Genomic DNA, 15,038 nt, shown 5'->3' on the forward strand with positions numbered 1-15,038 from the left:
TTGGGACAGCTGTATGAGAACGTGTGGTAGTGTTTGGGACAGCTGTATGAGAACGTATGGGAGTGTTTGGGACAGCTGTATGAGAACGTGTGGGAGTGTTTGGGACAGCTGTATGAGAACGTATGGGAGTGTTTGGGACAGCTGTATGAGAACGTGTGGGAGTGTTTGGGACAGCTGTATGAGAACATGTGGGAGTGTTTGGGACAGCTGTATGAGAACGTGTGGGAGTGTTTGGGACAGCTGTATGAGAACGTGTGGGAGTGTTTGGGACAGCTGTATGAGACCTTGTGGGAGTGTTTGGGACAGCTGTATGAGAACGTGTGGGAGTGTTTGGGACAGCTGTATGAGAACGTGTGGGAGTGTTTGGGACAGCTGTATGAGAACGTGTGGGAGTGTTTGGGACAGCTGTATGAGAACGTGTGGGAGTGTTTGGGACAGCTGTATGAGAACGTATGGGAGTGTTTGGGACAGCTGTATGAGAACGTGTGGGAGTGTTTGGGACAGCTGTATGAGAACGTATGGGAGTGTTTGGGACAGCTGTATGAGAACGTATGGGAGTGTTTGTGTGAAGCATGGAGAATGCATGTGAGGTTAATTAACTTCTACTGTTTACTAGCATCTGATGTGAAATTTGCAAAGTGCAAAGTGCATTTGCAGAAGAGAGCGTTAAGGAGAGCGTTAAGGAGAGCGTTAAAAGAGAGCGTTAAGGAGAGCGTTAAGGAGAGAGTTAAAAGAGAGCGTTAAGGAGAGCGTTAAGGAGAGCGTTAAGGAGAGCGTTAAGGAGAGCGTTAAGGAGAGCGTTAAAAGAGAGCGTTAAGGAGAGCGTTAAAAGAGAGCGTTAAGGAGAGCGTTAAGGAGAGAGTTAAAAGAGAGCGTTAAGGAGAGCGTTAAGGAGAGCGTTAAAAGAGAGCGTTAAGGAGAGCGTTAAGGAGAGCGTTAAGGAGAGCGTTAAAAGAGAGCGTTAAGGAGAGCGTTAAGGAGAGCGTTAAGGAGAGCGTTAAAAGAGAGCGTTAAGGAGAGCGTTAAAAGAGAGCGTTAAGGAGAGCGTTTTGTGATCAAATCTCTTTCTAGTGGAGGCTACACTGACAGTATCAGCCCTCAATATCAAGCATATTACTTATTGCTATCTGGGAAAACCTGAGTGCATTGTTCTCTTACAACTAATCTACGAGGAAGACACAGAAACCCAACACTCAAAGTGTTACCCCTACCTACATGTAGAAATTACCTCGACTAACCTGTCCCCCTGCACATTGACTAGGTACTGGTACCCACTGTATATAGGCTTGTTATTGTTATTTTATTATGTTACTTTTTACTTTAGTTTATTTAGTAAATATTTTCTTAACTCTATTTCTTGAACTGCATTGTTGGTTAAGGGCTTGTAAGTAAGCATTTCACAGGTCTACTGCAACTGTTGTATTCGGCGCATGTGACAAAATACATTTGATTTGATTGACATTTTACCAATAAACGAAGGCCATTGAAACGCAACAGATCCGTCCCTCTCGATGCCAAATCCAAACTATTTGAGAGATTACAACTGGTACAGAACGATTGGTTTGTCATTTGCTTCTAAATGAAAACTGGAGGAGGGGGGGATATCCCTGAAAGATTTCCCTGGGACGTCTCGCTAGCCTATAAGGGAATGAAATGGGAGCAGTGGAGCGAGGAACATTCAAGATTTTCTGAAGAAGCCAGGTCTATTTGCATCCCTTTTAGACTGAGACAGAATGGATAAAGGTACCATTTCTTCCCCCTTTCCATACCGTTCTGATCAACACTGCACCAGAGAATAGAGAACAGATTGAGACAGAATGGATAAAGGTACCGTTTCTTCCCCCTTTCCATACCGGTTCTGATCAACGCTGCAACAGAGAATAGAGAACAGATTGAGACAGAATGGATAACGGTACCATTTCTTCCCCCTTTCCAAACCGGTTCTGATCAACACTGCACCAGAGAATAGAGAACAGATTGAGACAGAATGGATAACGGTACCATTTCTTCCCCCTTTCCAAACCGGTTCTGATCAACACTGCACCAGAGAATAGAGAACAGATTGAGACAGAATGGATAACGGTACCATTTCTTCCCCCTTTCCATACCGGTTATGATCAACGCTGCACCAGAGAATAGAGAACAGATTGAGACAGAATGGATAACGGTACCATTTCTTCCCCCTTTCCAAACCGGTTCTGATCAACACTGCACCAGAGAATAGAGAACAGAGAAAAGTTACTTTTTAATGCATCTGTTTCAAAAATGGATTTATGTGGGTGTGTCCAAAATGGCGCTCTATTTCCTGTACTCCTTTTGACCAGAGCCCTATAGCCCATTAATAGGGAATAGGGTGTCATTTAGGACGCATCCTGTATTGATCATGCTCTGGTGAAGTCTGCATTGGAGTGTGTCTGTGTTTTTTGGAAATTGCCAAGAGCAAGAGGTTGGAGTTGGAGCAGGGCCATTTCCATGAAAAGATCACTGCATTCCCACTACACATAAAACATTTCCATCTAAGAAATGGACATCTGAAAGCTGCCTAAAAATGCTAATTTAATGCATTAGATACGATGTGGCAGATGGCAGACAAATACACTACATGACCAAAAGTATGTGGACACCTGCTCCTTCAACATCTCATTCCAAAATCATGGGTATTAATATGGAGTTGGTCCCCCCCTTTTCTGCTATAACAGCCTCCATTCTTCTGGGAAGGCTTTCCACTAGATGTGGGCACATTGCTGCGGGGACGTGTTTCCATTCAGTCACAATGGAGCAGTGAGGTCAGTGAGGTCTGGCACTGATGTTGGGCGATTAGGCCTGGCTCGTAGTCGTCGTTCCAATTCAGCCCAGAGGTGTTCGATGGAGGTGAGGTCAGGGTTCTGTGCAGGCCAGTCAAGTTCTTCCACACCGATCTCAACAAACTATTTCTGTATGCACCTCGCTTTGTGCAAGGGGGCATTGTCATGCTGAAACAGGAAAGGGCCTTCCCCAAACGGTTGCCACAAAGTTGGAAGCACAGAATCGTCTAGAATGTCATTGTATGCTGTAGCGTTAAGATTTCCCTTCACTGGAACTAAGGGGCCTAGCCCGAACCATGAAAAACAGCCCCAGACCATTATTCCTCCTCCACCAAACTCTACAGTTGGCACTATGCATTGGGGCATGTAGCCTCCTCTTGGCATCTGCCAAAACCAGATTCCTCTGTCGGACTGACAGATGGTGAAGCGTGATTCATCACTCCAGAGAACGTGTTTCCGCTGCTCCAGAGTCCAATGGCAGTGAGCTTTACACCACTCCAGCCGACGCTTGGCATTGCGCATGAGGATCTTAGGCTTGTGTGAGGCTGCTTGGCCATGGAAACCCATTTCATGAAGTTCCCGACAAACAATTATTATACTGACGTTGCTTCCAGAGGCTGTTTGAAACTAGGTAGTGAGTGTTGCAACTGAGGACAGGCAATTTTTACACACTACGAGCTTCAGCACTCGGCGGTCCCGTTCTGCGAGCTTGTGCGGCCTACCACTTTGCGGCCGAGCCGTTGTTGCTCCTAGACGTCACTGAGCTCTTCAGTAAGGCCATTCTGCTGACAATGTTTGTCTATGAAGATTGTATGGCTGTGTGCTCAATTATATACACCTGTCAGCAATGGATGGTGGCTGAAATAGCCCAATCCACTAATTTGAAGAGGTGTCTACATACACTGTATACTGTAGCACTTCCCTTCACTAGCCTTAACAGACCGACTGAAATGTTCCGTACTGGAGGAAAACGTAACTCTAAGAAACATCTGGGAATTCTCTGAATGTTTCATAGGAGATCAAAGAGGGCCACAGCTTATTTTTTTTATTTTTTATTTCACCTTTATTTAACCATGTAGGCAAATTGAGAACACGTTCTCATTTACAATTGCGACCTGGCCAAGATAAAGCAAAGCAGTTCGATACATACAACAACACATAGTTACACATGGAGTAGAACAAACATACAGTCAATAATACAGTGAAAAAATAAGTCTATATACAATGTGAGCAAGTGAGGTGAGATAAGGGAGGTGAAGGCAAACAAAATATATATAAAAATAAATAAAAATATAAAAAGGCCATGGTGGCGAAGTAAATACAATATAGCAAGTAAAAAAAACACTGGAATGGTTGGTTTGCAGTGGAAGAAAGTGCAAAGTAGAGATAGAAATAATGGGGTGCAAAGGAGCAAAAATAAATAAATGAATACAGTAGGTAAAGAGGTAGTTGTTTGGGCTAAATTATAGATGGGCTATGTACAGGTGCAGTAATCTATGAGCTGCTCTGACAGCTGGTGCTTAAAGCTAGTGAGGGAGATAAGTGTTTCCAATTTCAGAGATTTTTGTAGTTCGTTCCAGTCATTGGCAGCAGAGAACTGGAAGGAGAGGCGGCTAAAGGAAGAATTGGTTTTGGGGGTGACCAGAGAGATATACCTGCTGGAGCGCGTGCTACAGGTAGGTGCTGCCATGGTGACCAGCGAGCTGAGATAAGGGGGGACTTTACCTAGCAGGGTCTTGTAGATGACCTGGAGCCAGTGGGTTTGGCGACGAGTATGAAGCGAGGGCCAGCCAACGAGAGTGTACAGGTCGCAGTGGTGGGTAGTGTAAGGGGCTTTGGTGACAAAACGGATGGCACTGTGATAGACTGCATCCAATTTATTGAGTAGGGTATTGGAGGCTATTTTGTAAATGACATCACCGAAGTCGAGGATTGGTAGGATGGTCAGTTTTACAAGGGTATGTTTGGCAGCATGAGTGAAGGATGCTTTGTTGCGGAATAGGAAGCCAATTCTAGATTTAACTTTGGATTGGAGATGTTTGATGTGAGTCTGGAAGGAGAGTTTACAGTCTAACCAGACACCTAGGTATTTGTAGTTGTCCACATATTCTAAGTCAAAGCCGTCTAGAGTAGTGATGTTGGACAGGCGGGCAGGTGCAGGCAGCGATCGGTTGAAGAGCATGCATTTAGTTTTACTTGTATTTAAGAGCAATTGGAGGCCACGGAAGGAGAGTTGTATGGCATTGAAGCTCGCCTGGAGGGTTGTTAACACAGTGTCAAAAGAAGGGCCAGAAGTATACAGAATAGTGTCGTCTGCGTAGAGGTGGATCAGAGACTCACCAGCAGCAAGAGCGACATCATTGATGTATACAGAGAAGAGAGTCGGTCCAAGAATTGAACCCTGTGGCACCCCCATAGAGACTGCCAGAGGCCCGGACAACAGACCCTCCGATTTGACACACTGAACTCGATCAGAGAAGTAGTTGGTGAACCAGGCGAGGCAATCATTAGAGAAACCAAGGCTGTCGAGTCTGCCGATGAGGATGTGGTGATTGACAGAGTCAAAAGCCTTGGCCAGGTCAATGAATACGGCTGCACAGTATTGTTTCCTATCGATGGCGGTTAAGATATCGTTTATGACCTTGAGCGTGGCTGAGGTGCATCCATGACCAGCTCTGAAACCAGATTGCATAGCGGAGAAGGTATGGTGGGATTCGAAATGGTCGGTAATCTGTTTGTTAACTTGGCTTTCGAAGACCTTAGAAAGGCAGGGTAGGATAGATATGGGTCTGTAGCTGTTTGGGTCAAGAGTGTCCCCCCCTTTGAAGAGGGGGATAACCGCAGCTGCTTTCCAATCTTTGGGAATCTCAGACGACACGAAAGAGAGGTTGAAAAGGCTAGTAATAGGGGTGGCAACAATTTCAGCAGATAGTTTTAGAAAGAAAGGGTCCAGATTATCTAGCCCGGCTGATTTGTAAGGGTCCAGATTTTGCAGCTCTTTCAGAACATCAGCTGACTGTATTTGGGAGAAAGAGAAATGGGGAAGGCTTGGGCGAGTTGCTGTGGGGGGTGCAGTGCTGTTGACCGGGGTAGGGGTAGCCAGGTGGAAAGCATGACCAGCCGTAGAAAAATGCTTATTGAAATTCTCAATTATAGTGGATTTGTCGGTGGTGACAGTGTTTCCTATCTTCAGTGCAGTTGGAAGCTGGGAGGAGGTGTTCTTATTCTCCATGGACTTTACAGTGTCCCAGAACTTTTTTGAGTTTGTGTTGCAGGAAGCAAATTTCTGCTTGAAAAAGCTAGCCTTGGCTTTTCTAACTGCCTGTGTATATTGGTTCCTAGCTTCCCTGAAAAGTTGCATATCACGGGGGCTGTTCGATGCTAATGCAGAACGCCATAGGATGTTTTTCTGTTGGTTAAGGGCAGTCAGGTCAGGAGAGAACCAAGGGCTATATCTGTTCCTGGTTCTAAATTTCTTGAATGGGGCATGCTTATTCAAGATGGTGAGGAAGGCATTTAAAAAAAATATCCAGGCATCCTCTACTGACGGGATAAGACTTATGACTTACTGCCACTAGAACAGTGCATCTACAGATGTTAATTTGATCACCCTGTTGGAGGAGAACAGGAACAAAAAACAAAGGTTGTGTATTTTAGGGGTTAAAAGGCTTCTGACGTTGGTAATTTCCATTTTGAAATGAAAAACTTGATTTTCACTTCGGAAAAATGTATCAAACCCTACATAAATATCCATTAATTATAATCAACATCATAATTCACATTGCCTGTTGCTGCAGGATTAATTTCCTGATGTAGCAAACTGGCTCAAATTAAGATCCTACATCTGTGCTGTACATATGGCCACAGGATCAGAATACAGCAAACATCCAGGTTCAAAGTAACATTCTGTGGTGTGTGGACCAGTGGCCATATTGGATGTACCATCTGGAAACTGAACATAATTTTACTGAATTCTAGAATCCTTTCTCAGTGTTCTACAGTACATGAACATTCCTTTGAGACACAACCCCATTGGGTGGCCGGTGGGAAAACCATTCTGGAGAAGAATCCCATTCTTCTTTTCATTCTAATTCTGTACATGTGATGCCAGCCAAACATTGGCAAATGCCTTATAGTATGTATTCCTGTCCGTCTCCGGCCATCTCTAGTTTCCTGCTTGGAATAACACATTGCAACCTATTCCCTACAGATGTAGTATCTTAATTTGAGCTAGTTTGCTACAGCCGGGAAAAAAGTCTCCTGCAGCAACAGGAAATGTGAATTATGTTGAATATAATTCATGCAACTTTTTACAGGGGTTGATACATTTTTCATTAGGGCAAATCAAGTCTGAAATTTCAAAGTGGAATTTACAAATGTTTATGAAGGTCCTATATCTCTGTACCTAGTGCACTACTTTTGACCATGGCTCTGGATAGGGTGCCATTTGAGACACAGAGATGAAGCTAATGGTGAACTGTCTCATCATCATCTTTACGGAGATGAAAGTAGATCCACTTTAGTGCCCTACTTCCTCCTAAGATAGACACTCATCACGGTGAAAACCATGGCCATCGTGCTCTGATGAGGACCCTTCAACGGAGCAATTCAGTCTCTTACTAACAGGATATGTTTAGCTTTTCTCATCCTTTTGTGCTATTTCTTTTAGTCTGTCTGTCTGTCTGTCTGTCTGTCTGTCTGTCTGTCTGTCTGTCTGTCTGTCTGTCTGTCTGTCTGTCTGTCTGTCTGTCTGTCTGTCTGTCTGTCTGTCTGTCTGTCTGTCTGTCTGTCTGTCTGTCTGTTCTCTCTCTCTCTCTCTCTCTCTCTCTCTCTCTCGCCTAACAGTGAAATGCTTACTTACGGGTCCTTCCCAACAATGCAGAGAATATATATATATATATATATATATTTTTGGATAATACAAGATTATAACACAAGCAATAAATACACAATGAGTTACAATAAGTTGGCTATATACACAGGGTATCAGTACCGAGTCAATGTGCAGGGGTATGAGGTAATTGAGGTCGATATGTACATATAGGTAGGGATAAAGTGACTAGGCAACAGGATAGATAATAAACAGCAGCAGAAGAGTATGTGATCAAAAGAGTTAGTGCAAAAAGGGTCAATTCAGATAGTTAAATAGTTAACTAATAGCTACCAGGACTGACTATTTAGCAGTCTAATGGTCTGGGGGCTAGAAGCTATTCAGGATCCTTTGGCTTCCAAACTTGGTGCATCGGTACAGCTTGCAGTGTGGTAGCAGAGAGAACCGTCTATGACTTGGGTGGCCGGAGTCTTTGACAATTTTTATTGTCTTCCTCTGACACCGCCTGGTATAGATGTCCTGGATGGCAGGGAGCTTTGCCCTCGGGATGAACTGGGCAATCAACACTAACCTCTGTAGTGCCTTGCGGTCAGATGCCAATTAGTTTCCATACCAGGCGGTGATGCAGCCAGTTAAGATGCTCTCAATGGTGCGGCTGTACAACTTTTTGAGGATCCAAGGAGCCCATGACAAATATTTTCTGCCTCCTGAGGGGGAAGAGGTGCTGTTGTGCCCTCTTCACACCTGAGTTGGTGTATTTGAACAATTATATTTCCTTAGTGATATGGACACTGAGGAACTTGAAGATGTCGACCTGCTCCACTACAGCCCCATCGATGTGGATGGGGGTGTGCTCGGCCTTCCATTTCTTGAATAGAGATCGCGTCATCTGTGGATCTGTTGGGGCAGTATGCGAATTGGAGTGGGTCCAAGGTGTCTGGGATTATAATGTTGATGTGAGTCATGACCAGCCTTTCATGGCTACAGAATGTCATGACTACAGATGTTTGTGCTATGGGGCGATAGTCATTAAGACAGGATACCTTGGCGTTCTTAAGCACATGGACTATGGTGGTCAGCTTGAAACATGTAGCTTTTACAGACTGGGCCAGGGAGAGGTTGAAAGTGTCAGTGAAGACACTTTCTAGCTGGTCAGCGTGTGCTCTGAGTATGCATACTGGTAATCCATCTGGCCCTGCGGCCTTGTGAATGTTGACCTGTTTAAAGGTCTTACTTACATCGGCTATGGAGAGAGTGCTCACACAGATGTTCGGAACAGCTGGTGCTCTCATGCATGGTTCAGTGTTGCTTGCGTCGAAGCAAGCATAGAAGGTATATGCAGATGAAGTCGGAAGTTTACATACACCTTAGCCAAATACATTTAAACGACCTTTTTCACAATTCATGACATTTAATGCTAGTAAAAATTCCCTGTCTTAGGTCAGATAGGATCACCACTTTATTTTAAGAATGTGAAATGTCAGAATAAATGTATAGAGAATTATTTAATTCAGCTTTTATTTCTTTCATCACATTCCCAGTGGGTCAGAAGTTTACAGACACTCAATTAGTATTTGGTAGCATTGCCTTGGAATTGTTTAACTTGGGTCAAACGTTTTGGGTAGCCTTCCACAAGCTTCCCACAATAAGTTGGGTGAGTTTTGGCCCATTCCTCCTGACAGAGCTGGTGTAACTGAGTCAGGTTTGTAGGCCTCCTTGCTTGCACACGCTTTTTCAGTTCTGCCTACACATTTTCTATAGGATTGAGGTCAGGGCTTTGTGATGGCCACTCCAATACCTTGACTTTGTTGTCCTTAAGCCATTTTGCCACAACTTTGGAAGTATGGTTGGGGTCATTGTCCATTTGGAAAACTAATTTGCGACCAAGCTTTAACTTCCTGACTGATGTCTTGAGATGTTGCTTCAATATATCCACATAATTTTCCTTTCTCATGATGCCATCTATTTTGTGAAGTGCACCAGTCCCTCCTGCAGCAAAGCACCCCTACAACATGATGCTGCCACCCCCGTGCTTCACAGTTGGGATGGTGTTCTTCGGGTTGCATGCCTCCCCCTTTTTCCTCCAAACATAACAATTGTCATTATGGCCAAACAGTTATATTTTTGTTTCATCAGACCAGAGGACATTCCTCCAAAAAGTACAATCTTTGTCCCCATGTGCCATTGCAATCCGTAGTCTGGCTTTTTATGGAGGTTTTGGAGCAGTGGCTTCTTCCTTGCTGAGCGGCCTTTCAGGTTATGTCGATATAGGACTCGTTTTTATTGCTCCCAAGGATGAACCAGACTTGTGAAGGTCTACAATTTATTTCTGACGTCTCCGATTTCTTTTGATTTTGCCATGATGTCAAACAAAGAGGTAGGCTGAGCCGTTGTTGCTCCTAGACGTTTACACTTCACAGTAACAGCACTTACAGTTGACCGGGGCAGTTCTAGCAGGGTATACGTTTGACGAACTGACTTGTTTGGAGAAGGTGGCATCCTGTGACTGTGCCAAGTTGAAAAATAATAGGAATAATATTGATGATGTCACAAAACGGTGAATTAGATCCTTAATTGACCCCGGTTTTATCCATCCCCCTAACATCCCTCCTTCACCTAGGTGAAATAGAGTAGAGGATGTCAGTACAACAAGGTGAGCCGGTCGTTGATCTACAAACGTGTGGGTAGGAACCCGACAGCGCTGTCTAGACTGTATGCAGAGAGAGAGAATCCCTGCCTAAACTGAGAATATTAATGGTAATCCATGGACTGAATCCGTGACAGACGGATTGACAAATTCAACAACCTGCTTACATTGCCTTCGGGAAGTATTGAGGCCCTTTGACTTTTTCCACATTTTCTTATGTTACAGCCTTATTCGAAAAATGATTAAATAAAACAATTTCCTATGCAATCTAAACACAATACCCCATAATGACAGGTTTTAGAAAGAAAAAAAATTATACAAATTAGAAACTCTTTTTTACATTTTTTTAGACCCTTTGCTATGAGACTCGAAATTGAGCTCAGGTGCATCCTGTTTCCATTGATCATCATTGAGATGTTTCTACAACTTGATTGGAGAAACTTGGTTCCACCAAGTTTGGAACCACCAAGACTCTTCCTAGAGCTGGCCGCCCGGCCAAACTGAGCAATCGGGGGAGAAGGACCTTGGTCAGGGAGGTGACCAAGAACCCGATGGTCAAGCTGACAGAGCTCTAGAGTTCCTCTGTGGAGATGGTAGAACCTTCCAGATGGACAACCATCTCTGTAGCACTCCACCAATCAGGTGTTTATGGTAGAGTGGCCAGACGGAAGCCAATAAAAGGCACATGACAGCCCGCTTGGAGTTTACCAAAAGGCACCTAAAGACTCTCAGACCATGAAAACACAAGATTCTCTGGTCTGATGAAACCAAGATTGAACTCTTTGGAGGCAGGGACTGGGAGACTAGTCAGGATCGAGGGAAAGATGAACGAAGCAAAGTACAGAGAGATCCTTGATGAAAACCTGCTCCAGAGTGCTCAGGACCTCAGACTGGGGCGAAGGTTCACCTTCCAACAGGACAACGACCCTAAGCTCACAGCCAAGACAATGTAGGAGGGGCTTCAGGAAACGTCTCTGAATGTCCTTGAGCGGCCCAGCCAGAGCCCGGACTTGAACCCGATCAAACATCTCTGGAGAGACCTGAAAATAGCTGTGCAGCAATGCTCCCCATCCAACCTGACAGAGTTTGAGAGGATCTGCAGAGAAGAATGGGAGAAACTCCCCAAATACAGGTGTGCCAATCTTGTAGCGTCATACCCAAGAAGACTTGAGGCTGCAATCGCTGCCAAAGATGTTTCAACAAAGTACTGAGCAAAGTTCAGTGTGTGTGTGAGAGAGAGATACAGTCAGTCAGTGTGTGAGAGAGAGATACAGTCAGTCAATGTGTGTGAGAGAGAGAGATACAATCAGTCAGTGTGTGTGAGGGAGAGAGACAATCAGTCAGTGTGTGTGAGAGAGAGACAATCAGTCAGTGTGTGAGAGAGAGAGAGAGAGAGAGAGATACAGTGTCGTGTCTTTGGCTATGCCGGATTAAGTGATATGACATGCTATTCTATAAAATCCCTTCTCCGTAATAACTATTACCTGATTGAGCTAATCATGTAAATGTAATTAACTAGAAAGTCGGGGCAACACGAAATAATATTTATAGAGCTGTTATCTTCCGAATAAACTCTTAAAGACCTAATAATATTTTACATTAATAGCAGTCAATATTAATCGTCACCTTATTTCAGTCTCATCTGAAAGTTGTAAATTCTTGGTTGTCTTCACGAACCCTGGCTAACAAGTTGAATCAGCAATACAAAATTGGGTTTAATTATTTATTTACTAAATACCTAACTAATCACACAGAATCACATATACACAGAATGAATCATACCTTGATTACAAATTACGTCATAAAGGAAAACGTCCCTAGTGGGCGGAACAGATATGACAGCTGGTTACACCAAAAAAAAGGGCTGGGTTTGAGTGAAAGAGCGGGAAGACTGAGGAACAAAGGGCGAATCTGTGCTATCATAAATACAGTATCTTATGCATTCTAAATTACCGCCCATTTGGAAAAGGAAAATGCAATAAATATTTACTCTGAGCTGCGCTTCGGTAGGTTGGTGGTAGATGGAAGGCCGTGTTGCCCAACCGAGTCCTTTGTCCTTTGAAGAATGTCTCTGCAGGTCAATTGGGTACGTTGTAGTAACGTCGTTGTGTGGTAGACGGGATACTCTGTCTGTCCTATCCTAATATACGTTTGCAGCTGCTGTTGCTAACTCAACGTCTAGGAGGTATCACTTCTATAGTGAATAAGAGTTCAAAGCTCACGCTGATGTTGGCTTAGTTCTGTAGTTGACATGTTAGTCCATTTTAACGCAGAAGCTGCAGACCTCACATCCTTGGAACAGGAGGTTACATTTTCGTCAATGGCTTATATAGTGGAGGGAGAAAAGGGGTGTGTTTCATAATTTACAACCTATGTCTCTTCACGTGGGCGGGCCACTGAGTCGGGCCTACTTCACTCATGAAAACCCAATTCTCACATTTTAGAAGCTAAAATCACATTTCATGCCATCATGAATAATTTCATATTCAAACATTTGAATTGAACAACAACTCCATGTGAATCCGATAACTCTGATGTGTAGACTTTCCACTGTAGAGTTTATGTCATTCTATCATTGATGAGAATGTGCCAGATGACAACCGAACTGTCATAATATACATTAAGTACCACCGCATATGTTCAATTGGTCGGATTACCAGAATATAGTTCATTTCCCCCCACCTTTCTGATGTTCCCAGAATCTCTATGTTAACAAAGGGGTTTTCAAATTTCACATCAGTAGGGTAGAGAGAGTTAAAAAGGGGGGAAGAGGTATTTATGACTGTCATAAACCTACCCCCAGGCCAACGTCATGACAGTAGTCAGTCAGTGTGTGTGTGAGAGAGAGAGAGATACAGTCAGTCAGTGTGTGTGTGTGAGAGAGAGAGATACAGTTAGTCAGTGTGTGTGTGTGTGAGAGAGAGAGAGAGAGAGAGAGAGAGAGAGAGAGAGAGAGAGAGAGAGAGAGAGAGAGAGAGAGAGAGAGAGAGAGCGTCAGTCAGTGTGTGTGTGTGAGAGAGAGAGAGAGAGAGAGAGAGCGTCAGTCAGTGTGTGTGTGAGAGAGAGATACAGTTAGTCAGTGTGTGTGTGAGAGAGAGAGAGAGTGATACAGTTAGTCAGTGTGTGTGAGAGAGAGAGAGAGAGAGAGCGTCAGTCAGTGTGTGTGTGAGAGAGAGAGAGAGCGTCAGTCAGTGTGTGTGTGTGAGAGAGAGAGCGTCAGTCAGTGTGTGTGTGTGAGAGAGAGAGCGTCAGTCAGTGTGTGTGTGAGAGAGAGAGAGAGCGTCAGTCAGTGTGTGTGTGTGAGAGAGAGAGAGATACAGTCAGTGTGTGTGAGAGAGTCCCTGTTCTCTGGACTACCAACCCAGTGCTCTGCACTATGGCCAAACCCTAACCAATCCCACTGGTTCCCCCAGCCACCACAATATTTGCTAGTGCCACAGTGAGTACATCCAATAACACTACAGGTGCAAGGGACAAACAAATGTCTCATAGACATTAAAATAAACTATGGGATGATGAGTGTAGGTATGAGTGTAGGTATGAGTGTAGAGTGTAGGTATGTCCTTACTTCTTACTCTACATACTGTCTATCATGATCACATTACCTACAGTATAGCTCTGGTCTTACCTCCTCCTCTACTGTCTATCATGATCACATTAACTACAGTATAGCTCTGGTTTTACCTCTACCTCTACTCTCTATCATGATCACATTAACTACAGTATAGCTCTGGTCTTACCTCCACCTCTACTGTCTATCATGATCACATTAACTACAGTATAGCTCTGGTCTTACCTCCACCTCTACTGTCTATCATGATCACATTAACTACAGTAGGGTTATGGTCTTACCTCCACCTCTACTGTCTATCATGATCACATTAACTACAGTATAGCTCTGGTCTTACCTCCACCTCTACTGTCTATCATGATCACATTAACTACAGTAGGGTTATGGTCTTACCTCATACTCTACATACTCCTCCTCCTCCACCTCATAGGAGACAGTCTGTATCTTCACGTTGTCTCCGTCCTCTAGCAGCTTGGCCTGAGGGTCCTCTGTGCTTCCGGGGGTCTCCACTGCTACAGACGCCTCCCTCTCCTTCTCCTTCTTCTCTGTGAAGGTAGTCTCGCAGCACTCGCTCTTATAATCCTTGGCCTTGACGCCGCCGCCTCCTCCCCCTTCCTCCTTGTACAGGATGAAGTTAGGCCTGTAGAAGGCCTCGACGGCCAGATGGAGGGAGGTGGCGTCCAGGAGTTGTTGAGCTTTCATTTTGCCGTTGCTGTTGTTTTGTCCCACGTGGGCCACCGCACCGCTGTTACTGTTACCTCCTCCACCTCCTTCTCCGTTCCCGCCGGTTACGAAGTAGTTGATAATATTCTCCTGGTACTGGTTGTTAGGGAAGTCGCCCCCGTAACCGTTGACGACGTGCTTGCTGTTCTTGTCCAAGAGCGGGTTCTGGAGCTCGCTCAGGCTTTCCATGGCAACGAGGTGTCAGGGGTTCAGTGGGAGTGGCTTAACAGGACCTCACGGAAGGAGAGAGGGATGGAGGGAGGGAGGGAGAAGAGAGGGAGGTGACAGCTACTGATGTTGCTCAACGGGAAGAGAGCTGCAGAGAGGAGAGGATAAGAGAGAGAGTGGGAAGGAGAGGAGAGTTAGTAAACAGTTTGATCAGGGTTTTTTTTTTCGTCTCAGTGAAACTGGTGTAAACACATACTGGGCTAGAGAGAGACAACACTGCATTTTAACACTTTC

At 44.5% G+C, this 15,038-nt stretch overlaps 1 protein-coding gene across 1 annotated transcript in view; it reads right to left on the minus strand.

Moving 5' to 3' along the window:
* Positions 1-14,765, minus strand: part of syndig1l (synapse differentiation inducing 1-like) — a 67,628-nt gene extending 52,863 nt beyond the window's left edge. Inside the window, exon 1 of the mRNA XM_038962633.1 lies at positions 14,247-14,765. Coding sequence (XP_038818561.1) covers positions 14,247-14,765 — 519 coding nt within the window. The remainder of the gene's footprint in view (positions 1-14,246) is intronic.
* Positions 14,766-15,038: the final 273 nt, after the last annotated feature.

The sequence above is a fragment of the Salvelinus namaycush genome, chromosome 24 (assembly GCF_016432855.1).
Source record: "Salvelinus namaycush isolate Seneca chromosome 24, SaNama_1.0, whole genome shotgun sequence".
Lineage (NCBI taxonomy): Eukaryota > Metazoa > Chordata > Actinopteri > Salmoniformes > Salmonidae > Salvelinus > Salvelinus namaycush.